The following is a 27,636-nucleotide window of genomic DNA, read 5'->3' on the forward strand; positions in this document are numbered from 1 at the left end:
CTTTATTTTCGTTACCTACGCTATTATAATCATGAATTTTTATTCAAAAGTTTGTTTTCATTATTTCATTAATAAAACCCAATAAGTTTACAAAATATTAATAAAAATTATTAGATTATTTTGTTATTTTAATTCGAGGATAAAAATTAACTGGCCAAAAGCTAATGCGACAAAATATATTATCAAGTCCGCACTTCTAAAGTATTTTTTAAACGTGTATAAATATTTTATCACGATCAGTTGACGTCATTAACTGTAAATTGAAGGTTAACCTAGTCTTTCTCTTGGCTAATTGGTTCTTTCAATTCATAACAATGATACTCTTGTATAAGTATAAATAATGTCACTAACAATTATAATGAAAACCAATTTTAAATGTATTATATATATATATATTATGTAATGTATAAAAAATTATTTTTATACATAAATAATTACGTGATGCATGGGCATTAAGTAAAGAGAAAAATCGGGAAAAAAATCAAAAATTATTCGTTAACAATGACCAATATATTAACGTATTGAGGTACAATTAAAAAAAAAACACACAATAGATTAGTCGTGGTGGTAGCAGAGGCCAGATACTATGATGTTGTATAATAAATTGATTACGTTTGAAATATTACTCGTAAAATTGATTTCTTAACTCATTATAAAAACACGAATTATACCTTTTACATAAAGGAAATAAAATGAGAAAAAATTACCATTTTGGAAAATCGATGAAAATTTACTTCTGTATTTTGCTGTTGAAAATGTTATTATTATATATTTTTTCATGGGTACTTGGATCACAACGTACGCAAATCTATATTACACAAATTTAAAACATAAATTGCTATGATTTTTCAACCGAACAACGTAGGAATATACGATAATATGCAAACCACAAACCAAATGTGACACACGTCTACCGTTCACCACTATAAACGACCGCGAATATCGGTCATTATTTATACCAAACGGTCGGGGCATCGCTTAGGTCCAATTCCCGACCTTTATTCGACATCGCCTCGTGTTCAGGAGCTAAGCGTACGGCTCTGGTCAATTCCGGCCCGTAAGTGTCGGCTCGGCCCGGCTCCAGCCTCAGTGCAGACTCGAGCTCGCCCACGGCCAAATGGGCGGTGTTCAGCTCGACCAACGCTTTTCCGCGGTTGTAATAAGCCTCGGCTCGCCAAGATACGTTTGCGTCAACAGCTGGCACCATCAGCTCCAACGCCTAAACATAAATCGAACATTATTTTTCGATTACATTTTCGAATATTTGTCAAAAACTGAACGTAAAAATAAAATAATTTAAACAGTGTTTATATATTTTATTTGCCAAGACTTAAACGACGTACACTCAACAATAATAATACCTTACATTCTGGAATCTCTTTCGTATATATCGTAAAATAACATGCTTCGATGGTAAATCTAAAGCTGAAAATGTATAACATATTTGAGTTGACACATGTAATACGAATGTGATAATTAACCACCGCTTAGACATTTTTCACTAGTACTTATTTTTATTAAGATCCCAAAGCATTCCGAGTAGTTCAAGGTCAAAGACAAAAGTAAAAATATCGGGCTATTTGATCAATCGAAAATTAAATATGCTTATGTCTGTTATGTGGGCCTTGACACCTTTCGTAATAAATTTTACATCAACTTATCTTAAATTAATGATATAGAGATATTTCTTTGTATACATATCTTACTTTTTTTTTAACCTATACATCTATATGGTATGGTTAAATTAACTCGAGACGATAAATCAAATGCATGCACAAACTCGTTAATAGCTAAATAAAAAAATATTAGTATTAAAGACTTACAGTTGACGCATCTTCAAGGGCCTTGTGGTAATTTTTCATTTTAATATGTGCTTTAGATCTATTTAAATACAATATAGCCATTTTGGGACTCAGCTTTATCCCATGAGAATAAGCGGAAACGGCACCAATGTAATTAAATTCCGTCATAAATATACTGTAAAAAAAACATAATCCTGGTTATAAGCATATATCTATCCCATTATGTATGTTCCTAAATTTAAATAGTTAAATAAACATCTTTGTTTTGTTTAATAGAAAAATGTTCACTGTGCATATGAACACAATGATATCCTTAACGACTGTCAAAATATTAAATATGAGTTTTCTTACTCTCCTTTTTGCAAACACCATTCTGGATCATGTTCTTCTGGTCTTAGATCTTCTTCCACGAATCCCGAAGCCCTTCTAGCAGCTGTTTGCTTTTTTAACCACTATATCACAGAAAACCAATCGCAAACGATAATAATAGTAAACCGTTTCAATACAAAGTTAAACGTTTTAGTTTTACCTCCAATTCTTCTGCTTTAGTCGATTCTCTACTTGGAGTAGGAAAATGTCTCGGCGTGAAATTAATTTGAATGGACTTAAATTTTCTAGGAGTTGGTAATTCACTCTCGGCCAGTTCATTTTCAATCTCGTAGATTTTAATAGTTTCATTATTTGAGAATATATCATTGTTCTTATTCGTGTTTTCTTCTATAAAATATTGAAATGCAAACACATTAATTAAACTAAACATATTTCACAAACTTGAATCTCACAAACTTAATCTTATCAAGAATAATATTAAAATTATATATTTTTTATTAGTTCAAAATATACTTTTTGTATTTTCTTTGTGATTAATTATTGGTGTTGATTTCCACGTATACAATTCGTTTAGTACTTTTTTTTTCTCTTCGTCACGAATACTTTGAATAAGTTGATGCTCTTTGTTTTCGTATTTTATTTGTTCCTTAACAGCTAATCGATCTCGTTCAGATCTTGCAACTGATTGTACAATATAAAGATTTCAATATTTATATAACAAATTACACGGATATATTAATAAATTTTGAACAGTAAATTTTCTTAAATATATAAACAAAAATGATTTATCATATATGGAACCATAGAGGTTAACCATATAGTGAATAGTTCAATCGAATGACCTAATTTGTAAGATTAAAGAGATTTCTCGTAGATCGATTGTAGATTGTGTTAATAAAATATTATTGTTAATTGTAATATTAATAATTATCAATTAGTTTTTAAAATACTTCTTTACCAATTTTTTGTTGAGATTTTTTTTTGTCGTTCTTCTATTATCCAATTCAATATCTCACTTTTTAACTTTTTTTAGTTCTTCTTTTGATGTTTGTAATGTCAAATATTCCCAATGTATAATATTTTTTTTAAGAAGCTCAAATAAAACACAACCATCATTAAACATACACTTACTGCGTTCTTCATCAATTTCATCCCAAAGAACAGCTTCGAAAATATGTGATAAACAACTAATCTAATAAACATGTATAATAATATTTTTACGTAAATAATAATATATATAATTGTCCCCATTTTATTTTATTTTTATTAGGTTTATTAGGTCTTATTCAGTATAAACGTTACGCTAACAATTAAAGTTTAAACGGATTTAAATAATAAAAATAGAATATGTACATAATATTATTATCAATATCATTAAACTTACTTTTATATATTTATTAGATGTTAAAATATCCGAATTTTTTTGAGACACGTATGGAATTTGAATTTGTAAAAATACTTTACACTCGATTTGCCACCAAGAAATATCTTTCTCTTTCAATACAATCGGCATGATTTTGAATTAAATTAAAGCGTATTGATTTTCATTAAGAACATACAGCTAAACAAACACAATTCTTTGATGAATAGTAGTACTATAATACTATAACTATTGTTTGTTACCATGGTATTACCGTAATGAATGCAGTAATATAGCTTATAGGTTGACGCCTGATGCATCATATAAAAGAAGGAACACATATAAAAATTACAACATTTTATCACGTTGTTTGGATAATAATTATTATTTCACACATCTTATTATGCTGTTATAATTAGTTTTTTATTCAAAATAAAAAAACACAATGTTTCTTTACAGCAAATAACCTGATTATTTTAACAGAAATTACTAAATTCCATTGGCGTAACCATTTATTTCCAAACGGTTGGTCCAATCAAAATCATGTATTTTACATTTTTCATCATCATATAGGTATTCTATCAAAATAAATTCGAAAAATTCCAATTTAGTTTTTTTAATAATATACAGGCCCATTGAACTTCAATAATATTGGATGTTATAAATTATTGACTATTCTACTAAAAGTACACCATTTGAATCAGTATTGTTAAATTCATTAAAATTCTAATCGTATTATAATAAATAATTTAAATGAAACATAAAAAGTAATTCGATACTATTCAATATGAAATAATTTAAGATTCAAAGTCCACTCCCTTTAGTACGCCACTTTCTAATGCACAAGTATGATACCGCCTTATAACCTAAGATGGTTTAGTTATAGAATTTAACTGTTCACGCCTAATTTAAAGTTATTATTTTAAATAAAAATGTAATTAATTAATTAAAAATAAAAATAAAATTCTCAAATATTTATTTATATGATTTATATTATTTATACAAATTATGTACACCATGAGCAACATAATATAAAATATGAACATAAATTCAACACCAACATCATCATAAAAATAAATAGCAAGAAAATAATAAAGTAAAAAAATGTATTTCTTATATTTAAAAAGGTATTATTATTTTACATTAAAGCACCGTAGACATTTGCATTTATTTTACATCTAACTGTGGTAATTTATAATTTTCTAAAATATCAAAATAAATACTGAATAAATGTTAATCATTTGATATACCAATACAATTAATATATTATAAATATATTTTACACTTAATTTCTGACGATTGTCCTAAAACGTGATAATATTTATTTCACTTATTTTGAGCACGTGACTACGGTTGTCATTGGCCACCACTAGAACACGTGTAAGATATCGCCTTGTGTTTTGCATTCACGTGATACCATTACTGTCGTATCCCACCATGAGTAATATGATACACTTTTATAAGTTAACATAATTTTTTGTAAGGTAAACCTACATTTCTGGAATAGCCCAGGAGCGGAAAATACATTTTCATATCAACAAATTATATTCGTATTAGAAAATGTATAAACAACGCCTTATTCTAGACTTGGTGGACAATTTAATTGCTTATGTGAAAAAAATTTAATATATTTTATGGCAAATTTCATATCATCGAGATCAGCTTAGAAAAAAATGTTATAACTATTTGGCAATAAATAATCACAAAATTACAATATTATTAGATAATAGATACTACTAATGTTTAAACTAAAAATCGGTAATAAATTACAGTTTATTTTACAAGCATTATACAACATTTATCATTCAGTAAGATATTTAGTCTAATCAATGTATAAAAAATGTATGAATTAAAAAAAATAAATGATCTACTCGTATGTAGTAAAACAAATTAATAAGCTAGTTAATTCCATAAATGATAATACTGTTATAATATTAAATAATAACATTCATATGCATTAAGTTTTAAAATATATTAACTTTTGATATGACTACATAGACTGTTATTTAATCGTTTCGAAGTAATTCACAATTAAACTTGCACGTGTTTAAGAATATAATTTCAACTTAATTTAACGTTTTTATTTATTTATTGTAAATGGGTAAAGCTGGTCTTAACTTAAAAAAATATCAAATGTATAAGTTAAAAGTAAAAAAAGAGCAATATTAAGAAAGAAAACAAATGATAATTATTTATGACGTTGACAATAACAATAAATAAATAAATTTGCTTTTTTTATTATTCCGCAAAACCAAATTCCGACATTAGTACTTATGGGGTTAACAAATCAACAGCATATTTTGCAGTTCCGGGCGCTAATGTTACTCCATATCCTCCGTGACCGTAATTGTGAACAATCTAAACAAATAAATAATTTACCCATATAATTATTATAAGTTAATGAATCATATAATGTTTAAACTTCACGGTTGTTTATCAAAAATGAAATAAAAAATAATCAATTTTGAAATAAATGTGCTTTATGCTTACTACAGTGTTATTTATTTGTTCCATTTCTATTCGAATTTTGTTTCGATAAGGCCTAAGACCGACCCAAATTTCATAGTCCATTTTCAGCGCGTTTTTTAATGACGGTATCAGATTAACACATTTTTCCAGTATTTCCTCTGTATTGCGTTCATTCACACTTTCTTCATAACTGCCAAAGTGTCTACATCCGCCAAGTACAACAGTTCCGTCATCTTTTGACGGAATAATGTATGTGTCGGAATCGTAATAATAAAAATTTTTTATCCACGGAGCCTTAACCTACAACATAATTACTGTATTAATTCTATATAATTATTAAATCATATTAGATAAATTAAAAATAATTTAAATATATGTGTATGTATATATGTATATATATACTTCCGGAAAACCTGTATATTTATTGTATAAATTTACTATTTTTTTAATTGCCTGAATTTCATAATTTCATAACTAGTCAATACTATAATACTAAACGTTGTACAGTAAAATAATTTTACCCGAATAACTTGTCCTCGAATAGGTATCACATTTACATCGCTACATAACTGTTTTGCTTCAAACCCGGTACAGTTAAAAATAACATCATATTCTCCGTAGAGTTCTTCGAGTGATTCAATTCTTCGTTTAATAATAATCCCACCACTATCACTAATCCTAAAAACATTCCGATCGTGATTAACTTTATATTAGAATAATGTTTTTCCGAATTAAATATTATTTATTATATTAATATGAATATTCGATTTTTGTAATAAACACCAAAGACCTGAAATCCCTTAAATGCCCTTTATATTTATATCTGTATGTGTGTGGGTGTGCGTTTTTATATGTATCGCATAATACATACACTCGACACTCGCGTAATCAAGACTACTTTGTATTTAATTAAATACAACCAATCTCAATGTCTGAATTATCTCCACTCAGCTGTATTATTAAACGATTTTACATTATGTAAAAACGCAATCCTGTTACTATTTACTAGGTACCTTAAAATAGCTAAAATAATTCAACTTAAAAATCTATATAAATAATAAAATATGCAATGAAATTAATATACGCATAAAATATTACGATGAAAACTATATATTAATTTATACTTGTCGCAAACGCACTTTTTTAAAGCCCATGGTAAAAACCGTTTACATTCAATAACCATTGATGTATAAAAAATTCCATATTTGGTTAAGACATTATTATCAGGTGAGTAATGCGCTTGAAGTTCTTCATGGGTAGCATCCCTATAGTCCGATATACAATTTTCCAAGTAATGATTCTAAAAACCATAAACACTGATATTTATACAAGTTTTAATATACTCATATTCATTATACATAAAATAAATTCATTTATATTCGAGCATAGTCTTATAGATACTTTATATTTTAATAATCATATAATTATATAACTATATAATTAAGTAATCTGGTTGATAAATGATGATATAATCTAACTATAAATCTAACTCATCTATATAATGTGTGATCGTATCAATCAATCAATAAATAATAATTATATTTTACTTTGACAAACTCGGGGCCTCTTGAAGAAAACATGAAGCCAGATACTTCATTTATGCCACACCGTTCATCCTTCTTATTTAATAAGTTTTTGTAAAAACTATATGAGTCGTTAACCCACTGCCTAAAAAAAAAAATTCCAACAGACTAATTGATTTATCAATCAGATAGCTTACAATAAAATAAACAAAATATATTTAAAATAATGAAATATCATAAAATTATTAATAATATGCAACATTTTCATTTAAAATTCAAATACCATTCGCTCACTCAATCATTCACTGATCAACGTACAGCCAGAACTACCATACCGATTTGTTTGAAATATTGAAAGAACGTAATTATTATTATTTATAGATAAAATAAAAAATGATTTTTCAAAAATTGCATTTTTAGGGTTAAACCCTTTTGGAATGTATATATTTTTCAGTTTTTAGTTACCCTGGAAGTATTTTATTTTTTTTAATTAGTTAATTTTAATAAGAACCAGTTGAGATATATGTAAATGAATATAGTAAAAATAAATAAATATAATTTGGATATATGGTGCTATTCTTTTTTATGGCTTTAGCTTTTTTCAACTTATTTAATTTTTCATTCAAATAATAATTGCTCATATCTAAAATAATACAATACCTTCCGAGCGAGGGCAACTAAGCTATTATTTACTTATACAATAAAAAACCTAAAAATATTACACTGTCGAGTTAATGGTATTTTTTTTCTTCTATTAACAATAGATATAACATATAGTATAACACAAATATTTAAACTTCAATAATTATGATAGCGAGTAACACCGAACGGGAAAAAATACTTGGAGCAAGCCCTGTTTCACGTGGTTACCGATCTCTTAATCAGGGGTGTATATAGACTTACTTCTAGGGGGGGGGGGCGACTCAAATTATTTCTTTAATTTAGGCTCAAAATGTACAAGTAAAATTTTTGTTAATATTTAAATCAGGTGAATCCTTAATATTTGTGGTTTTTTTTTTTTTTAAACTAATGCCGGATGCACTTAGAATCGACATTTGTGTAGTTCTTTTTTAACACCTGTCTGTGTTTTGAAAGTTACGCTTGTTTTTTATTTAATTTTTCACTAAGTATGGACACTAAGTATCGTTATAAAATGATCCACATTAAAAAAAATTGAAGTGTGTACCTCCCATATGATCGATTCCTTAAATACGGGTTCAGAGGTGCGATCGCTCCCTTTTCCCCTCTGAAATACGCCCCTGCTCTAAATGCAATTGAACTTACTGCGACACTTCGCGGTTGGGACCAAAAATGTACGAATCCGGTCGCAACAGTCCGGCGGCTCCGTCGCTGAGTGTCTCTCCGTTGAACTTGTGCGCGATCACGGCCACGTTTGCGTCCGGAAATCTCCTTTGCACCTCCAGCGCCAAGTTCAATCCGACAACACCAGCTCCGACCACGGCCACCCTCTTACGACGCTCCGATGTCATCGCCATCCGTCGTGGTGCCTTATTGATAATGTTGTTGGACGAGTAAGAAGATTATGAAATATGAATTTATATTATGTTTGATGAAAACTCACGCACTGCAGTATTAACACGTCGTACTTGTACCGTTGTATTTTATCAAGAAATAATTACAATGTCGTCTACCCGTCGAATAAAAAAAATAAAAATAAAAAAAATGTTTAATAAACTATATGATTTATACGTTGTTCTAACCGCACACACTTATTTACAGTAATTGATTGTGATTAACAATATCAAACTAACAGTCTAATAATGATCTCGTCTATCAGAAATATTAAAGTACAATTATACGCATACAGCGATTATAACACTCATATTTTGCGTAATTATAACAATAATAATAGTGTTATAATTTATGTTTACGTTCCTAAGTTAAGAATAATATAATAATTCTTATGATATTCACAGATTAAATAATCACATTATATCATTAAGTACTATTAAGTACTAGTGGCGCAATCAGAGTAGACTTGAGGAACTAAGCCCCCCTCCCTATTGAGATTTAAGTCACCTCAAATTATAACAGTTAATTATATCCAGCTAAATTGTAATTGATGTTTATTTTATTTATACAATTCTCTAACGAAGTAACATAAGAAAATATTTGGAAATATTTAGTAAAAATGATTTTAAAAAGTACTTAATATTGTACAGTTTTGCCATAAACATTTAAAATTATTATGAATGTCAAGACGTCAACCGTGTCCATGTGTTACATTTCATATTTGAATTGAACCTGTAATTTATAATGATATGACGTGTTGTCCTCGGGTACATTCATAAACTACACGGAAGTTGGTGATGAACTTCACCTCGATTAATGGAAAAATCTTCATTCTCAAACTTGGAAATTTTTAGCATCGCAATATATATATAACTAATATGTACTATAAAAAAATAATTAACCAAATTTGCCAATATTGAAAGAAAAATCAGTTTAAAACTGTAAAATATTTGTTATTTGTTTGTACTCATTAAAAAATATATTTTCGCCCATTACATAGGTAATTTATAAATGTTTGTAATTATATTCCTTATATACCGCATAGTATCAGTATTTGTTATACATTGACTTATCGAGCGACAAATTTTCTAACTTTTATCTATTGTAAATACATAAACAGTTCTAAAAATCTTTAAGCCCTTTGAAGCGGTGCGCTTCTGATAAAGCGTGATTCGATCAAACTTTCATGGTATTTTCGTTTAGCGTTGTTTGACATTTCATCATGGAAAGACTTATCCTGACACAGCGTCTACAAATTGTTCAACTATATTGCGAAAATCAACGTTCTACGAGAATTATTTTTCGTAAGCTTAGAGAAATGTATGGTCCACATAATCGACCTACCGAACGCACAGTTTCACAGTACAATTGTGAAATTTGAAACCCAATTTTCATTGTTGGATAACATACGACCAAATAGGCCTCATCCACCACGCAGCGAAGAAGGTGGTAGAGTATGCGATGACTGAGATGAATCAATTCGACGCCGTTCTCAATAGCTTGGCTTGTCGTATGCAACACATTGACGTATTTTACACGCGGACCTTGGTTCATAAGCATAAAAATTCAACTCGTGCAAGCCGGCTGCCCTTCCGAGTCGTCACCATTTTAGTGTATGGACTCTTAAAAAGTTTGAAGAAGATCCACTGTTTTCGAACAAAATTTTGTTCAGCGATAAGGCCTATTTTTGACCTAATGACAATAAGTTTCGGATGAAGTGCAACCAGGAAAATGTTTTCCTTTGAAGACATGTAAAGTCCAAAGTTTGCATAACCAACAAGACTACGATAAATGTATGGAAGACAACATCACAAACTTCATTAGTCAAATTTCAATCGAAATACTTGAACGTATCATTGAAAATTGGATTTTGAATGAACCTTGTCAACCAAAGTTTATAATATTTAAAAAATAAATGTAAATAATAGTTTTTTCTATAAAAATAAACATAACCTAATAAAATCGATTTTATTATTTTTTTTACTTTTGAAAAAAATGCCTCTAAATAAATCAACTTTTATAATAAGTAGGTATATTCTTATTCTTAAAAGTATGGACTAAAACTATAAAATAATTTCGGGCCGGTGAGTAATTACTACGGTGTCTGTTGTAATAGTGTTTGTAGTCTTCCGTGGTATTTACAATGCGGTAAAATAAACATTTTGAAAGTACGTCAGAGAAAAAATTAAGTGTGGCGACCCTGTATAATATACTGTTCAGTATTTATCATAGAGTAACGGTCTATCTATATTACTCTATTTACCCAACAAATGATCAAACAAAGTTATTATCACGGAGTGCCGGATTGGGCGATTCGTGATTGTGTGAATCAATATTTCAAATTCGTTCGTTCGGTTTTATAAAAAAATTTGTTTCGTTTTACTACGCTACTGATCCAGGGACAAATAATCACCGGCTTTATAATTTGCCAATCATCAAATCGTCTGATTAACGACTTACCACAACAATGGCCGACCAAAACATCTTGGACAAATCCATGAGAAGTGTTTTCGGTACGTTTTGAACTATTGTTATTAATTTGCATATGAGGGCCATACGCTCTTACTTGTTTACTAATTCTTCACATTTACACAGTGGGAAACATCCCTTACGAGGCCACTGAAGAAAAACTAAAAGACATTTTCAATGAAGTAGGACCTGTCATATCATTCAAGTACATTTAGTGTATAATGTATTTACTTATCGTGACTAATGATTTTCAACCAATCTCTTTTTGTAGATTGGTGTATGACAGAGAAACAGGAAAACCTAAAGGTTATGGCTTCTGTGAGTACAAAGATCAAGAGACTGCACTCAGTGCTATGCGTAATCTCAACGGATATGAAATTGGTGGACGAACTCTACGCGTTGACAATGCATGTACAGAAAAGTCTAGACTCGAAATGCAATGTAACTAATATATTATAAATATAAATAATTATATATTGAACAATTTTATATCTACTTACATATCTTAGCTTTAATGGTGGGAATGCCCACTTCGGAAAATCAGTATGGTGAAGCTGTAAGTGCCGAAAAAGCACCAGAAGCTATAAGCACTGCTGTTGCATCTTTACCGCCTGAGCAAATGTATGAACTTATGAAACAAATGAAAACATGCATTCAGGTAGATATATCAAATATTTAGTCATTATTATATATTATTAAAAATATTTGAATAAATATTTAATATCATTAACTTTTTACTATATATTGTAGAATAACCCAACTGAAGCTCGAAACATGTTACTGCAGAATCCTCAACTTGGATATGCATTATTACAAGCACAAATCATTATGAAAATAGTAGATCCACAAGTTGCTGCTGTAAGACAACAAAAAATATTGCATAAATAAACTAGAAATAAGAGTCTTTGATTATTGTGTCAAACTTCCCTTAATATATCACAAGATTAATTTTTAATATAATTTATAAATTTGTGAAATTACTTGACAGAGTATGTTACAAGCTACAAATCAAGTTCCAACTACAACAGTTTCCAATCCTGTTGCTACAACCACAACAGTCATTAACCCAATGACTCAAATTCCTGCCAACGATAGTAATACATGGGTACAAGCAAATCCTATAGTTACTCCAATAGTCCAACCTCAAGGTAAAACATTTATTTTTTTTATTTTATAATAAATAAATTACTAAGCAATTTTTATTTTCAATACTTTAGTCGAAGATATGGATTTGCGGCAAATCAACCATGTGCGTGTTATGGACCAAGATTTAAGGCAGGCTCCAATACAAATCCCAATTCCTCAACCATTATCGTCAGTTCCAGTTGAACCTTCTATTCCACAGCAATTACCGTATAAATTACATTTAAATATAATCTTTTATTAATGTTGTTTATTGAAATATGATTTTCATAGGGCATCGAGAGATCCTCGTGCACCAGTAGCAATGGACTCAGATATTCGAACTTTCACTATTAGAGATCCAAGAGCTAGCAGCAATAATGTAGCAGCATCATTGTCAACAACAACAGTAACAGTTGCAACAACAGCAACTCCACCTCAGATACCTCCTCCAGCAGTTCAGCAGCCTGCTAGACCACAAGCTGTTCAACAAACGGCTAAACCCAGCTCTTCTGATACTGAAAAGGTACTATGTCAATCTGTTTAACGAAAAATAATTTCATTAAGAACAGAAATTATTAAATTTAATAAATTATATATTTTAGGCAGCATTAATAATGCAAGTGTTGCAATTAACTGAAGAACAAATTGCAAAATTGCCTTCAGAACAGCGACAAAGTATACTCGTTTTGAAAGAACAAATAGCCAAGTCTGCTCAAAGATAATAAAAAAGGCTCAACAGACTTATTATAGATAGTTATTTATCTTTTAAACATAAGTCTATAGTTAAAACTTAATTTTTATCCTTATTATATTTTATTTATGAACTATATGAATAATTATTCATTTTTCAACCTGTCAATTATGAATTAGTTAAAAAACATAAATCTCTTTTTATATTTTTCACTTCCATTATACACAGAATATATTCAAAATTTCTCAATTAACTTTATAATTGTTGTCAGATAGAAATGCCTAATACCATTGATTATACATTTTTTATAATACTTTATAATATATATATTATTACACATTTTTTTTCTTATAACTTTACCTTAACAATAACTTCTGAGTAATTCTCTTACAAATATTTTTTATTGTTAATTTTTATGATACTATAAATTAAAAGCATTAACATAATTCTTATTTAGTCAAACTTAATTCATTTTGAAAATATTATTATTTTATACAGAAAATTCACAGCTGGTGAATCTATTCCATGGTAATATTGAACAAACTTGGAAATGTTAATTTGATTATCAAAAATAATTTAGTTGTCAATCAAAAGAAAAATATTTATTTTATTAGAAACTAAAAACATAATACATAAATTATTACATATTTTATACAAATAGACAAGCCTTAAGAATTTAAGGCATTGATTATTGTTTTTTATTTTTTTTTTCCGGATTTTCGATTTTAATCTTTTCTTGGGCATCATCATCTAATGTCTCTGGTATTTTTTCTTGTGCTTCATCTGGTTTTTTAACAAATTCATGGAACATCACATCACCAGTCATAAGTCCTTCTTCCACTTTGATCAACTAAAAACAATAAAACATATTTATAGTATAAGCATAAATTATTAAAATCTGTCATCATTATTATAATTTACCTGCAATGTTAGTCTTGGACCTAGTTCACTTAATCGTATGGAGGATTGAGTTCCTACTATGTTACCTCGGCTTACTAATTTTTGAGGAACAATAACATTGGAACTTGGATTTTCTTCAACCTCACTATCAGATAAAAGTTCTGGTCTACATATTGAAATAAAAATATTTAACATTATAAATAAATCAAACATACACGCACCCATATCTACAATATGTAATAAATATTTACTTTAATAAAAATTCATCAATATCATTGAAATTTGATAAATCGGGTACTTTACTCTGAACAATTTTTTTCACGCCTTTTGACAGGCCCACTGGAACGGTTTTAATAGCATAATGTCTAAATTCTATCATTTTTGTTTCAGGATTATAATTCATTAGAACACATCTTTTAATATCATTCAAATTTACCTATTACACAAAGAAAAAATTATTTAGGTATTATAAAAGGTAAACAGTAGAATTTGTAATCAATAACTGAATTAACAATATTATTTTTTGTACTTTCATATTATGAGTCATATTTGCATGAACTCAGAGGGATAGCAAAAATAATATTAGGCTATATCCTTAAATGTAGTATCATAGTATAAACTATATTACATAGTTATAAGTTTTAATAAAACCTGACAATTTTAATGCCTTTAATTATTATTGCATTTCCCAGTAAATAGAGATGTTTTAAATCTTACATTAAAAAAAATTGTTTTCAATACAATTAATTTTATCATTAATTTTTGTTCGGAAATAACAGCTAAAAATACAATAATTATACTAAAACAAAAAAATATCAAATTAATTTCATAATGCTAATATATCTACGTTAATATTTTTAAATTATAAATTAATTTTCAGTGCATTCCAAACCAGCCTACACCACTAAGGTAAGTATTATAGAAATTAAAAATCCAATGTAAATAAATAATTTACTAACCAATCACATTATGCTCTTTTCTAATAGAATTATTTACCCAAATTTTAACTTAAAATTTGTTATTGGAACCTTATAAACCAATATTTCAGGTAAACAATAATCAAAATCTTATTGACAAATTCTACTGTTATGACTTCATAAGATATATAATATAGTAATTTTTATTACTTTTGTGATATTAATGGTGGGAAACATGTTTTGAAACATGGTAGCCATTAAGCTAATATGCAATCCTTCACCAGTAAAATTATTCATAACAATTAAAGGAGCGTGACGGAACAATTTTGGATTGACCATTTGCTTTCGTAGAGATGACACAACATCTTTACTAAGTGCATAATTGTGTAGTTTAAATGTCATCGTTGGACCTTGAGGTAATCTAGCGATTCGAAAGTTAATCCCAGTCTCTGAACTAGTGAACACACACAAATGTGACACATGCATAGGACCAGCCAGGGCTACAAAATCTTTAATTGTATTTTTTTTGTACACCTATAATGATAAAAAATCTTACAATATACTATAAAAATCAACATATTTACAAATTATTTGATTATTTTTAAGTTAATTTGGGTATTACTTGCAATGAAGAGGCAGTAAATGGTTCCATTACTTTCCGAAAATCCTTAACCAACTGCAAAAGACTTTTACCAATTTGACCTCTATGAATAACAAAAGAATGTGGAGCTCTTTTCAATTCTTCAGGTTCTTCATAAACAGTTTTTTTCAATTTCTTTAACCGTTTCTATACACAAAAAAAAAAAAAATATATATAAGAAACATTAAATGTTTAATACCAAAAACTATAGCAGTTAGAAATAATTCAATAAAGCATTCCTGGCACACTAATATTTACAATATTTTTGTTGGAAATCTAATTACTTTAATGTTATGAAAACATAAAAAAAAAAATTAGCAGAACATTTTAATTTTGAAGTTATGACACTTAGAAATGTACATGGTTATGATCAGAATATGTACCATCAGTACTTAAATGTTTTATACAATTTTTTCTAAAAGAATTACTCTAAATAAAAAAAAAAAAACACAAAAATAGTAACATAAAATAATTTTTTCATCTTTAAAATTATAAGTGGAAAAACTTGGGGATATAATAATTGATTAACCATGTAAATATATTTTATGTAGTAAATATGTTACTATATGCATCATTGGCTTTGTAGCCCAGCACTGTTAAATTAGATAACTTTGAAACTAAGAACAACCGTTGAACTTCTAGTATTAACTAGTTTTAAACTCTATAGGAGAAAATTTAAAAATATAGAAAAAATTAAAGTACCGTTGTAAACATACAATAGACTCGAACAATTCTTTATTACATAAAGTTATGTTCAGATGATTAAGTCAAGAATACTTAAAAAAAAAAAAACAATAACAAACTCAGTTTGCAGAACACTGAAACTGACAAGCGCGGTAAAGCTGATCTAGGATTTTAACATGTAAATTCTGTGAAGTTATAAAGTATACAACTAACTAGTACTACTTACGTTTTTCTTCACAGTAGATTTTCTTTTCGAACCCATAGCGTTATATTACAATCACTCAATAATCACATAAAACAATGATACAAGCCAATCCTTAGTTCACAACTATCAGAAGCTCATTAGTGTTCTATAAAATATCTTAATATTCTATCAGCTAAAAAGGCACATGAGAATATTCTATCGCTTTTAATAACACACGTGTTTTGAAAACTGATAAGATTCATTGAGAAGGTCCGGCAATAATATTATTATTACCATTGCGGTAACGGTGGTATGCTGTCGACGGTATAATGCAGTGCGACTAATGTGCAACTACGTATTGAAGATAGGTACGTGAATCATGTACGGCTAACGAATTTCCTGCGATAAGACCGCCGCATTCACTATCAACGTGAATGTTAATAGCGGGAAAACATGCCATTCGAGTTGGAACGTTATCACTCGCCACGCGACAAAGCGTATTATTATTTTTACTTTAATTTTTCTTCTACCGGTTAAAACCATGTGGCCAGTGCTGCAAAAACCGGGTGTGCAGAGTGTGCCGCGCACACGGGCCTCAAAGCTTACATACATTTGGGGGGGGGGGGGAGCATAGTCCCAGCCTGAGATAAACTTCACTTTACAAACACACAATTATTTAATAATAAAATTTTTTTTTTTTTTTAATTCACGTAAGGTTAATATAATATTTTAGAATAATATAATATTTATTTAACAACGAGTCCATTGAGTATTTGAGTAAGCACACAACATACGTACCTAAACTACTTAAATAAATTTACTACATAATTATGGAATGAAGTATAATATACAACAGTTATAGGTATTTAGCTTGATATATATATATACATATATCATACACTAACTGATGTGAAACGTGTTTTAAAACTTAAAAAAATTGATACTTAAATTGACTAAAATCCTAGGAAGGGGCCAAATATAATTGCCGCACACGGACCTCCTATTTTGTAGTTGCGGCACTGCATGTGACACATTAACGATTTCGTAGGTATGTAAATACGCTTTTTAGATCCCGAACAAAATAGGTATTAATGATTCTGTTTTTTTTTTTTTTTTTTATGCCATCAAACGAAATTTACTAACTTATATAGTGTGATTGGACCGAAATTAGCGTTAATTGATAACTTAAATTTAACTTAAAATTTCTTAGGTCCATCTCTGGATCTAACTTAAATTTAACTTAGACCCAGAGGTGGAACAAGGAATATTTACGCCCGGGGAAAATGTTAAAATTACGCCCTGTCATAGACATTCAAATACTTTTCTCGATAATTTTTCCAATAACTAATATACAATCATATTTATTGTGTTTTAACCTAATAACAGTATTTAACAAAGTTAAAAATATCAAATTAGTTGTTAATAATTACAAAAATTATGCCATCTAAAATTTTGCGCCAGGGGTTTAACCCCGTCGTCCACCATCTAGTTCTGCCCTTGCTTAGACCTGTGGTAATATTCTAATATTTCATTATTTTATGTATGCTCTTTATACACAGTTGACGATATTATTCAAATTAACAGGATTCGTCATCGCTCATTATAACACTAAATTACCATGTATATTGGTATTTTACATATTATATTTTCGATCTAATAACGACTGTAATTATCTTGTTACAATACTTCAAACTTAATACATTTATGATAAAATAAAATAATAATTTTACTGATCCCAGGTATGTAATCAACTATAGTACAAAATAAACAATAATCAATTCAAATGGCTGTTAAAATAAAATACATATAGTTAAAATAAATTAAATATATCATATAATATAGTATGTACAATGAAAATAAACTTTATAATAATTAAAGTCAACTGTTATTATTATTGGCTAGCTTTTATTCTATCTAAAAGTTGTTCGCACGTCTTTTTAGCGTCCCCGAGCAACATATTAGTATTTTGTTTGTAGAAAATCGGATTTTCAACCGCTGCGTACCCAAAGCCCAAGGACCGCTTCATGACGATTACCTAAAGGGAAATAATTATTAGTACACGAAAGACTTATCTTTACCTCAAAACATTTAGTCCATTTTAACTTTACCTGACTTGCGTTCCAGACTTTCAACACCGGCATTCCGGCAATCACCGAATTAGGATCATCTTCAGCGCCAGAGTTTACTATGTCGTTAGCGCCGACCACCAACACTAAATCGGTTTTATTAAAATCGTCATTTATTTCATCCATTTCCAACATATCTTCGTACGGTATTCCGGCTTCGGCCAGTAAAACGTTTAGTTGCCCAGGCATGCGACCTGAAATCAAATTCATTTTGGATGAATTTCGTGAGAAAAAATTTTACAATTCGTAAAAAATAAATTTCTTTATTGCGCTATAGATAAGTACCTGCCACGGGATGAATTCCAAAACGAACATTTTTTCCGCTTTTTTTTAAAATTGAAACCATTTCAGCAATTGGGTATTGTGCTTTAGCAACACATAGACCATAACCTATAAAATATATTATTAGTAGATATGTATAATAGGAAATTTTACTGAATAATTTTAAAAATGGAAATTCTTTACACAAAATAATTTAAAAGTAATAAATTACCGTTATGGATGTTATTATATTAAATTTAAAATTTGACCAGTGATTTAAACATCTTTTTTCCGTTTGAAAAAAAAATTCACAATTTATTTATATAATTATACGTAAGTATTTGTATATAAAGCATTTTTAAATAAGTCTAAATAGAAAAAAAGAACAATTTTCAGTTTATTTTTATCTCACCTGGTGTTATAATAATATTTTTTGAGTTAATCATGAGATCTGCTACTTGTTCAACATTTGTTTCTGTGTGTGTGCCGGTTATTACATCTTTTCCACTGGATTTAACCGGTTTGTTGCCAAATCCACCAAGTATTACACTAGTCAATGACCGATTCATTGCCTAAACCATCCAACGAATATTGTCTAAATTTGACCTCTCCATAAAACATTCTTATTATTTTAATAAATTGTATATTGTAGTTATTTAATCCATGTTATTAGAAATAAATAAAATATATTATAAAACAACTGAATACTAACTTTACACATGATATAAGATAATATAGCACCGGATGATCCAATCAGAGCTCCGACAATTGTCATCAAATTATTATTCAACATGAATCCTTCAGCACACAATGCCCATCCTGAATAACTATTTAATACTGTGATAACAACTGGCATATCGGCACCTAAACAATTTTTATTCCTCAATTTAAATCATTATTATAGAATAAAATTAATTATAAGACGTATATCTGTTATTCGATTATAAAATGTTATTTGTAGATTATTTTTCACTGCTCATTCAACGAATCATTTTTAATAATTCGGCTTAAAGACTAAACAACTGAAAGCTAAATAGTTACCTCCAATAGATGACGTTAGTGACAATCCTAATGCTGCTGAAAAGGCAGTAGCAGATGACAATGACGCTAAACCACCAAACAGAGATGGGTCAATATAAAAATATGCCATAGATGCCAAGTTTCCGACAAGAAGGCCAGCATTAATTGCATGTCTTCCAGGAAGCAATAGCGGTGCTGAACTCAAAACGCCTTGTAGTTTTCCATATGCGATCAATGATCCACTAAATGTTATACCACCAATTGATGTACCTAAGAATAATGCAGTTTTTATAACGTTTGCAGTGGGATCGGTAGCAAATGTTGAAAAATCGTTCATGTATGTTGCTAAACATGTTAATACTGCGGCTAAACCAACGAGACTAAAATTCAATTAATACAATTAATATACCTACATAGAATATAATCATTAACATTATGAAATGTAGAGATACCTGTGAAATCCAGCTACGAGCTGGGGCAAATCGGTAATTTGAATTCTTTTTGCTATGCTCGTACCAATTGCACCTCCGAGAGCAGTACAAGTTATCATTTGAGTTAAAACTTCAGTGGATGGTGCAATATAACCAAGAGTTGAAATAATACCACCACTAACTCCAATCTATAAACATTTGTAAGAAAAAGGTTTTAAAAATTAAAAAAAAAATCATAAAAAATTATATTCTAAAATACTAACTATTCCGAGATTATTTCCGAAGCGTGCTGTTTTCTGTGAACTTAAAGAAGCAATGGCACCAATACAGCACAGAGACGATCCTAGTGCTGCAAAATTATGTATTTCTGATAAACCATTGATGACACCCCAAGAATAACCACCAAAGAATACAGAAGCCGGTATCAAGTATAATGCGTTGTATTCTGGTGGATCACCAGGCCTACATATATAAAACATTTCGTTTCTTATAAATTATCATATTTATTTAAAAATTCTAATAATATATTATAAGTATATGTATATATATATATATATATATATATATATATATATATATATGTAACTTTGCCGTCTACGAATTAATTTATACTTTGTGTTTTTAATTAAACACGTAAATAAAAGATTAAATAATTGCATTGTTATACCTTTTAAACATTTGTAACATACGCCGAGTCACTACAAATCCACCAAATACGTTAACAAACGATAAAAGTGCAGCTGAAGCAGCTAATCCCTGAGAATCATTTTAAAGTTATATTTTTTTAAGTAATATATAAAAAAGTGCTATTTCAATATTACCTGTACTGCGTTTGATGGGTAATATGATCCACCCATTAACAATAAACCCCCAACAGCTGTAATTCCTGATACAGCGTTGGTCACAGACATTAATGGCGAATGCAACGCTGGAGTTACGTCTAAAATAGAAAGTATTTTTAAATGTCATGACAATATAAAATTAAAAAACACTAAAAAAAAGGATAAATTATGGTCCTACTTACCCCAAACTGTATAATAACCTGCAATGCTAGCCAAAGAAAACGTAGATGCCATCATAGAAAAATGATGATTTGGAGAAACTGCACCAAATATTAATAAGCTACCAAGACCCGTAGAAATCGCCAGTGAATCTTTCATATGTTTACTGAAATGATTGACGGCCACAGTTTCTTCTTTTTTTACAATTTCTTTATTCGTTTTTGGTACTTCAACTTTTTTAGGAGGTGGTGGTGGCCACATTAATTCTCCAGATTTCAAAATAATACTTCCTCGAACAACTTCGTCTTCTAAATTTATCCAAAACTTTTTGTCGCTTCCTATAGTTAGCAGAAATTTTGAAATGTTATTTGAATACAAGGAAGAACTTTGAGATGGAAGCTTAGAAGGCAAGTCTGTTAATCCAATGTGTACGACGTCTTTATAAGTGTAAATTTCACCAACACGAGTGGTTTCAATATTTCCTCCTGCTTCAGCAGCTAGGTCAACTACAACACTACCAGGTTTCATGCTTTCAATGTGGTCCTGTAAGCCATCTAAATATTTAGCGACTGCGAAAATTTAACATTAATCCAATAAAATAGGTGTTAAAAATGGTACTTTTAAAATCAAAATTGGCGCCGGTTTTCCAGGAATCAATGCTGTTGTTATAACTATGTCTACGTCTTTCAATTGTTTAGAAAATAACTCCATTTCAGCTTCAATAAATTCTTTCGACATTTCTTTGCTGTATCCGCTGGAAGTTGTTCCTTCTTCCTAAAAAAGCAACGAAAAACATCAACTAACTAACAATAGAGAAAGTAAAATTATACAATTTACCTCAATAGAAACTGTCAAAAATTGAGCTCCTAAGGATTCAACTTGTTCCTTGACAGCAGATCGTGTATCAAATGCTCGAACTATGGCACCCATATTTTTAGCCTGTGCAATAGCGGCTAAACCAGCAACACCTCCACCAATCACAAATACTTTAGCCGGTGGTAATTTACCGGCAGCTGTTATCTGGCCTAAAATGTTACGTTTGATATAACAAATCTTTTGAGTGATTAATATTTTATTTCTTTATGTTATTAACCAGCAAAAAATCTCGGATAATAATTCGCAGCTTCAATGACCGCTCTGTAACCAGACACGTTCGACATTGAACTTAATGCATCAAACACTTGTGCTCTAGATATTCTAGGTATACAGTCCATTGCTAAAAACAAATTCGCATTATGTCTTAATAAATATTTTATAATTATTTTACTTCTATCATATACCAAAAGCACTCATATGTTTTTCCGCCAGTTTTTTTATCAAATCTTGATTACTCGCTGGATATAAGAATGATACCAATGTGGAACCATTTTTAAACAGAGGCACTTCATTTGGTACAGGGTGTCTGACCTTGAGTATAACATCTGAAAAATTTGAATCCGGTGTTTAAAATTTATAGTTATTAAAATATGTATAAGAAAGTACGTTTAAAGTCAATTTAAATGCTAATATAGTTAAATACAAATTATTATGCATAATCGTGACTTGTATTAATTTTTGTGTGTACACTATTATTATTCTTTACAAAATTATGTACAAAACCAATGAATTCTCTCTGCTCACTTGACATTCAAAATATTTACATTATAAAATATGATATTTTTGATCTGGCGAATAAAAGAAAGCATGACCTTACACTTTTCCTACTGTACTTAACAAATATTGACTGATGCTTACCTTTACGTACATATATTACAACGTATTCACGCATACATATACATATAATATTGTATAATTATATATGTCTGCTTAGAATTTAAATTCTGTAAAATGATTGACAAACATTGACTCTGATTTTAAAATAAATAACTACCAATTAAATATTAATTACTTCAAAGTACAATTCAAGTCATTAAGTTAAATTAGTTCACTGTAAAATTGTAGAGCATTTATTTTTGTTTTCGTTTATGTCTTGATATTTATTGCATTTTTATAGTTATATATTTTGCATGCACAAATTAATATTTTAAGCAATATAGGTGCTTAAAAATATTTAATTTATTTAGTAATGAATTCTTAATCCTTATCCTTTAATGGTCCAAGTCCCAACAAAATAGTATGGCGTACATCTAACATTTAATTGTTTGTATTCTAAACTCGGAAATGGGTGGAACTAATCATATAGTTTATATTTGTTACATTATTGTTATTGCTTACCTATATAGTAATTATCTCTGTTATCTGTTATCTATATACGCTTGACGCATATTGTGCGTGTACTTCGATATGTATTATAGTAATTTGTATATTTTTTACATATTAACATTATTTGCACTACCGACAAAATTTAGATAACCTTTTTTTATATAAGTCTTGAGTCTACGAACTTAAGCTAAGTGTATCTTTTTATGACACAACAAGCAGTTGTATATCTAGCACATCAAATATCAATACAATATAATTAATATTGAATAGGTAGGTACGGTATATTATGATATAACTACGTCATCACTCATTAAATTATGTATTATAATAACATTAATTATTATACTTTCTGACATACTACTGTTCAACTAATATTGATTTAGCTGGACTGCCTAGAAATATCAATTAACCATAGAAATTAAAGTGTTTGATACCTATATTAGAAAAAGAAAATACCATTACAATCTTCTAACTTCTAAAAAAAAAGGTTAAAATACATTTTTAATTTTTACCGATTTAAATATGAAATAACTTAACGAATGCGATTATAATATTCGTTCTTATACATTTAGTACTTAATGTTAGTAGTAAAAATCTATCAATTTCTATTTTTTTTTCTTTTTTATTATTTTTGATAATTTAAAAACTTACTGAAATAATAATTAATACAAATAAATTATACCTTATCATATATTAATAATTATATATGATAATTTATAATTACAAGGTTTAAATAATTATGAGTGTCAATATCTAAAAATTATTTTAGTATTTTCAATATACTTTTTAAATCAAAATACAATAAACTAAGTTGATAAAAACTTTTACTTATTAATTGTCTCAAGTATTTTATATGTCTTCAAATTAATTATGTAGGTATCTAATATTTCCTATTTTAAAGTTTAAATTATTTAATAATAATATCATTATAAGAGTTCTCAATCAAGGTCAAGGCGTGAATGTTAAATCGTAAAATAGATTACAACTTTTTTTTATATTTAAAATGAATTGAAAAAGTGTTCTATACCTTTTGATATCATAAATAAACGTGCTATTCGTAAAAATATTTAGATAGGTCAAATTATATTTTATTAATCAATTGAAATAAGTACAAAAAAAAAAAAAAATCTTTCACCAAAAAATTAAAGAATCGCTTAAGTTAAAAATTAAATGACCGTTTTTACAAAAAATGTTTCGTCTAATCACAAATAAAAATAACGTTGAATAAGTTAGGTAGTATTAGTAATTTAAAAAAAAGGTAGGTTAAGTAGCAAAAATACATGGTACATGAAACATTTTTATGTTCCTTTAAGAAGTATTGAAATTTTTCAATTAGAAAATATAACGCCCAGTATCCAGCGGTGACAGGAATTGAAAAAAAAAATGATTAATTATTATTAATGGTACTGAAAATAATAATAAAACCATTCGTAACGTGTATCACTAACACTGTTAATATCGCTTTATCGATATTAACCTCTCAAGGACTATATGCGCGTGTTTCATTGATGACTTACGAATAACAACCTGTTGAGTCGAGTCGTTAAGTATTCAAGTACAATAGTAAGGAATCCGAGAAAACGTCTACCTACGTACGTATAAGTGTACACAACAAACCCGATGCGAATGCGTTTTCCTTCGAAACGATTTCGGCTCCAGCGGTCTCGTAATCCCGATTTCTGAATTTAGCTCCAGTTCCCGCATCGTATTCCACTCGTACATTCCAGCCGTGTTTCTTTAAAACCTCCACGGAACTTGGCACCAGAGCAACTCTATAAATAAACAATAATTCGATGTAACACAATTCGATCACGACGACGGTGACGATAATCATAATTGTTATCGTCCGTTTTTACACCTCCTCTCGTTGGACCACGTCTCTTTGGGGACACCGATTTTAAGCTCGGTGTACGGCACTCTTGGCTCGGACGACTCGCACGACTTGCCGGGGACAGCCGACTCGAACCTGCGGGGAGCGCACTTCAAACCCGACCGGAGCGCGCGGTCGCGCGACGCTAGCCGGAACATCGCGCGCAACTACGACGGTATTACAGTACGTGGGTCGCCCTCGCGTCTACGTGTACGCGTGCAGCACGTGTGATCGTGGGCGCGGCAGTGACGAGGGGTGCCGCCGCGTCGGTGCGTCTTCACCGTCGAAACCGTACAACAGCGGTCGGGGCTTCGTTTAACATGACATTTCGCACGTTGCCGTTCGTGTTCGAGCCCCAACCGTCTTCCGACCGCGTCCGCGACCCGTTCGGCAACAGTTAATAACGCGTATGTGTGTACCGTACGGTTCGTATTGTACGGCCGACGTTGTCCCGTAAAACGTCCAGGCACACGCACCCGCACGATTGAACCTACCCGTTGTCCGGCCCGCGACGGCGAACGCGTTGGCTTTACCGTTACGCGGCCGCGCGCATCGTGTTTTATACCGTCGCTGCGGCAGCGGCGGCGTGTTGTCAATGATCTTTCCCCCCCGCCGCCCCCCCCCCCCCCCCACTCGCCTACCGCGTTACGCGTACGGGTAACGTAAGAGCTTCTCGTCGCACGAGTTGCGCTCCCGATGAATACCGATGATTCTCAATTGCACGCAGCCAATGTCTTTTTGTAACGGAGAACGATCATGGTGTGTGTGTGTAGTATGAATTAAACTGTTTATACTATCGGACACAAACAAAAACAAACAGCTCTGCTCTTTGCCCGGATCGTATAACAACGAAACAGTACATTTTTCATTTATATATGTTGTACATACAGTTTACCGTGCAACAGCTCCTCGCCGTCTTCTTTTCGACTCTCGACGCGCGATAGCTGATCGTTTTTGTTGGTGTTTCACAACAGAACGATCAACAAAAAACGTCGCCACGTAGACGTTTTATTCTGTCACAGCGCCAGGATCTGTTCTCTGTAAGGACCGGGCGGAGATGAACAAACCCGAGCTGTATAAAAACCACTTTTAATATATTTAATCCAACCGGGATAAATAATCATATGGCCATGTGTTTATAAAACTGTTTATGTTTCAAATAGAATACATACACTCGTATGTACAACGCTGGCGGGAGGTTTTGCGGGGTCCGGGGAAAATTTTTTCACGGGGTCCTAGGATTTTTTTCTCGTGAAGCCAAAAAAACTTTTCTTCGATTACTCGTATGACATATTTTTTCTAATTTACATAACTTATGTAAAAACATTTTCTTTTAGTATGGATGTTTTATTTCATCATCAAAACGTCAACAATTTTATTATTATTGTTTAATTTATAATTATTATTATACTATTTAATATGAAATTACTGACGCATTCGTTGATTCAAGGGCGTATTTGAAAGAGGGGGGGGCATCCACCCCCATGGTTCGTATTTTTTTTTTTGAATATAATACATTGATTTATTTAAAAAATGTAACGTGTAAATAATTAAGAATATAAATTATTAGTCATTATAATATGTTATCATTATAACAGGAACATGAGATGTAGGTAATGAATTGTAAATTATTTTTAAATATGTATTGAAGAAAAATTAGTTTCCCTCCCCCCATGGCCTCAACACAAATACGTCCTTGCGTTGATTTAATTTCCATATGTCCACCACAAGTTCTATGTAGTTCATTCATAGATTACATTTTGACAACTACATGGAAGGGCAGTTCCCTATGGAAATTTGGTCCCAAATAATCAATGGAAATATAACTGAAAGGACTGCAAATGGAACTGAAAAATTTCACCAAGGATTTAACTCTGAATTGTACACTTCAAATTCATCTGTATTTATGGTTATTGATATTACACGAAATATTATTCATACCCATACAGCAATATGTATAAACCAGTACCTTAAGGAAGTGCAAAATATTGACCGTCTAATTGAAAAACAAAAACTAGTTAGTAAATATACGCGCCCGCATGGAAGGCCAAAGAGGCCATTGCCTCTACTTTGAATTTTTGATTCAAAACTATTGTTA

The 27,636-nt window shown here is 30.0% G+C and overlaps 5 protein-coding genes across 8 annotated transcripts; 1 reads left to right on the forward strand and 4 right to left on the reverse strand.

Moving 5' to 3' along the window:
* Positions 1-443: 443 nt before the first annotated feature.
* Positions 444-3,726, reverse strand: LOC112690749 (dynein assembly factor 4, axonemal-like). Its single transcript, XM_025564822.1, is given in 8 exon segments — positions 444-1,219; positions 1,824-1,977; positions 2,154-2,254; positions 2,332-2,519; positions 2,646-2,813; positions 3,083-3,161; positions 3,163-3,324; positions 3,517-3,726. Coding segments are annotated over 8 exon segments (1,251 nt in total). The 5' UTR covers positions 3,646-3,726; the 3' UTR covers positions 444-949.
* Positions 3,727-5,709: 1,983 nt separating this feature from the next.
* On the reverse strand, positions 5,710-9,331 carry LOC112690711 (D-aspartate oxidase). Of its 3 annotated transcripts, none has more exons than XM_025564781.1 (7): positions 9,071-9,331; positions 8,769-8,992; positions 7,509-7,629; positions 7,101-7,261; positions 6,483-6,639; positions 5,983-6,261; positions 5,710-5,850 (listed from the first exon to the last, which is right to left on the reverse strand). In XM_025564781.1, the coding sequence occupies exons 2-7, from the start codon at positions 8,978-8,980 to the stop codon at positions 5,764-5,766; spliced, it is 1,017 nt and encodes a 338-aa protein (XP_025420566.1). In that variant the 5' UTR covers positions 8,981-8,992; positions 9,071-9,331; the 3' UTR covers positions 5,710-5,763. The 3 variants fall into 3 exon arrangements, with proteins under 3 accessions (XP_025420566.1, XP_025420565.1, XP_025420564.1); XM_025564780.1 differs by having other exon boundaries at positions 9,067-9,331; XM_025564779.1 differs by having other exon boundaries at positions 8,769-9,329.
* Positions 9,332-11,277: 1,946 nt separating this feature from the next.
* On the forward strand, positions 11,278-13,438 carry LOC112690724 (cleavage stimulation factor subunit 2). The gene is made up of 9 exons (XM_025564794.1): positions 11,278-11,530; positions 11,613-11,691; positions 11,758-11,927; positions 11,996-12,144; positions 12,237-12,344; positions 12,475-12,634; positions 12,704-12,839; positions 12,903-13,134; positions 13,214-13,438. Exons 1-9 carry the CDS (start codon positions 11,485-11,487, stop codon positions 13,331-13,333), a joined length of 1,200 nt encoding a protein of 399 aa, XP_025420579.1. The 5' UTR covers positions 11,278-11,484; the 3' UTR covers positions 13,334-13,438.
* A 451-nt stretch (positions 13,439-13,889) lies between these two features.
* Positions 13,890-16,873, reverse strand: LOC112690725 (protein Peter pan). Its single transcript, XM_025564795.1, has 6 exons — positions 16,670-16,873; positions 15,742-15,906; positions 15,330-15,653; positions 14,454-14,638; positions 14,224-14,368; positions 13,890-14,152 (listed from the first exon to the last, which is right to left on the reverse strand). The coding sequence occupies exons 1-6, from the start codon at positions 16,703-16,705 to the stop codon at positions 13,991-13,993; spliced, it is 1,017 nt and encodes a 338-aa protein (XP_025420580.1). The 5' UTR covers positions 16,706-16,873; the 3' UTR covers positions 13,890-13,990.
* A 1,478-nt stretch (positions 16,874-18,351) lies between these two features.
* Positions 18,352-26,086, reverse strand: LOC112690712 (NAD(P) transhydrogenase, mitochondrial-like). 2 transcript variants are annotated; one of them, XM_025564783.1, is made up of 17 exons: positions 25,527-26,086; positions 25,286-25,440; positions 22,747-22,887; positions 22,560-22,682; positions 22,304-22,491; positions 22,085-22,240; positions 21,490-22,009; positions 21,287-21,405; positions 21,133-21,221; positions 20,729-20,927; positions 20,487-20,653; positions 20,056-20,414; positions 19,727-19,878; positions 19,427-19,586; positions 19,039-19,143; positions 18,736-18,947; positions 18,352-18,662 (listed from the first exon to the last, which is right to left on the reverse strand). In XM_025564783.1, the coding sequence occupies exons 1-17, from the start codon at positions 25,694-25,696 to the stop codon at positions 18,519-18,521; spliced, it is 3,159 nt and encodes a 1,052-aa protein (XP_025420568.1). In that variant the 5' UTR covers positions 25,697-26,086; the 3' UTR covers positions 18,352-18,518. The 2 variants fall into 2 exon arrangements, with proteins under 2 accessions (XP_025420568.1, XP_025420569.1); XM_025564784.1 differs by lacking the exons at positions 18,352-18,662; positions 18,736-18,947; positions 19,039-19,143 and having other exon boundaries at positions 19,546-19,636.
* Between the last annotated feature and the right edge of the window lie 1,550 nt (positions 26,087-27,636).

Source organism: Sipha flava, unplaced genomic scaffold, assembly GCF_003268045.1.
Source record: "Sipha flava isolate LNK unplaced genomic scaffold, YSA_version1 51_pilon_pilon, whole genome shotgun sequence".
NCBI lineage: Eukaryota > Metazoa > Arthropoda > Insecta > Hemiptera > Aphididae > Sipha > Sipha flava.

Excerpts from the sequence above, each read along its gene's own strand:
- LOC112690725 (XM_025564795.1), bottom strand. The coding sequence starts at position 16,705 with ATGGGTTCGAAAAGAAAATCTACTGTGAAGAAAAAC. Across the intron at positions 14,369-14,453 it reads ATTGATGAATTTTTATTAAA|ACCAGAACTTTTATCTGATA; the intron begins GTAAATATTTAT and ends TTCAATATGTAG. Across the intron at positions 14,153-14,223 it reads GTCCAAGACTAACATTGCAG|TTGATCAAAGTGGAAGAAGG; the intron begins GTAAATTATAAT and ends TATTGTTTTTAG.
- LOC112690724 (XM_025564794.1), top strand. The coding sequence starts at position 11,485 with ATGGCCGACCAAAACATCTTGGACAAATCCATGAGAAGTGTTTTCG. Across the intron at positions 11,531-11,612 it reads ATCCATGAGAAGTGTTTTCG|TGGGAAACATCCCTTACGAG; the intron begins GTACGTTTTGAA and ends ACATTTACACAG. Across the intron at positions 11,692-11,757 it reads GGACCTGTCATATCATTCAA|ATTGGTGTATGACAGAGAAA; the intron begins GTACATTTAGTG and ends CTCTTTTTGTAG.
- LOC112690711 (XM_025564781.1), bottom strand. The coding sequence starts at position 8,980 with ATGGCGATGACATCGGAGCGTCGTAAGAGGGTGGCCGTGGTCGGAGCT. Across the intron at positions 7,630-8,768 it reads CCCAACCGCGAAGTGTCGCA|GCAGTGGGTTAACGACTCAT; the intron begins GTAAGTTCAATT and ends TTTTTTTTTTAG. Across the intron at positions 6,262-6,482 it reads TTCGAGGACAAGTTATTCGG|GTTAAGGCTCCGTGGATAAA; the intron begins GTAAAATTATTT and ends ATTATGTTGTAG.
- LOC112690712 (XM_025564783.1), bottom strand. The coding sequence starts at position 25,696 with ATGTTCCGGCTAGCGTCGCGCGACCGCGCGCTCCGGTCGGGTTTGAAG. Across the intron at positions 22,888-25,285 it reads GGAAAACGCATTCGCATCGG|ATGTTATACTCAAGGTCAGA; the intron begins GTTTGTTGTGTA and ends CAAATTTTTCAG. Across the intron at positions 21,406-21,489 it reads AGGTTATTATACAGTTTGGG|ACGTAACTCCAGCGTTGCAT; the intron begins GTAAGTAGGACC and ends TTTCTATTTTAG.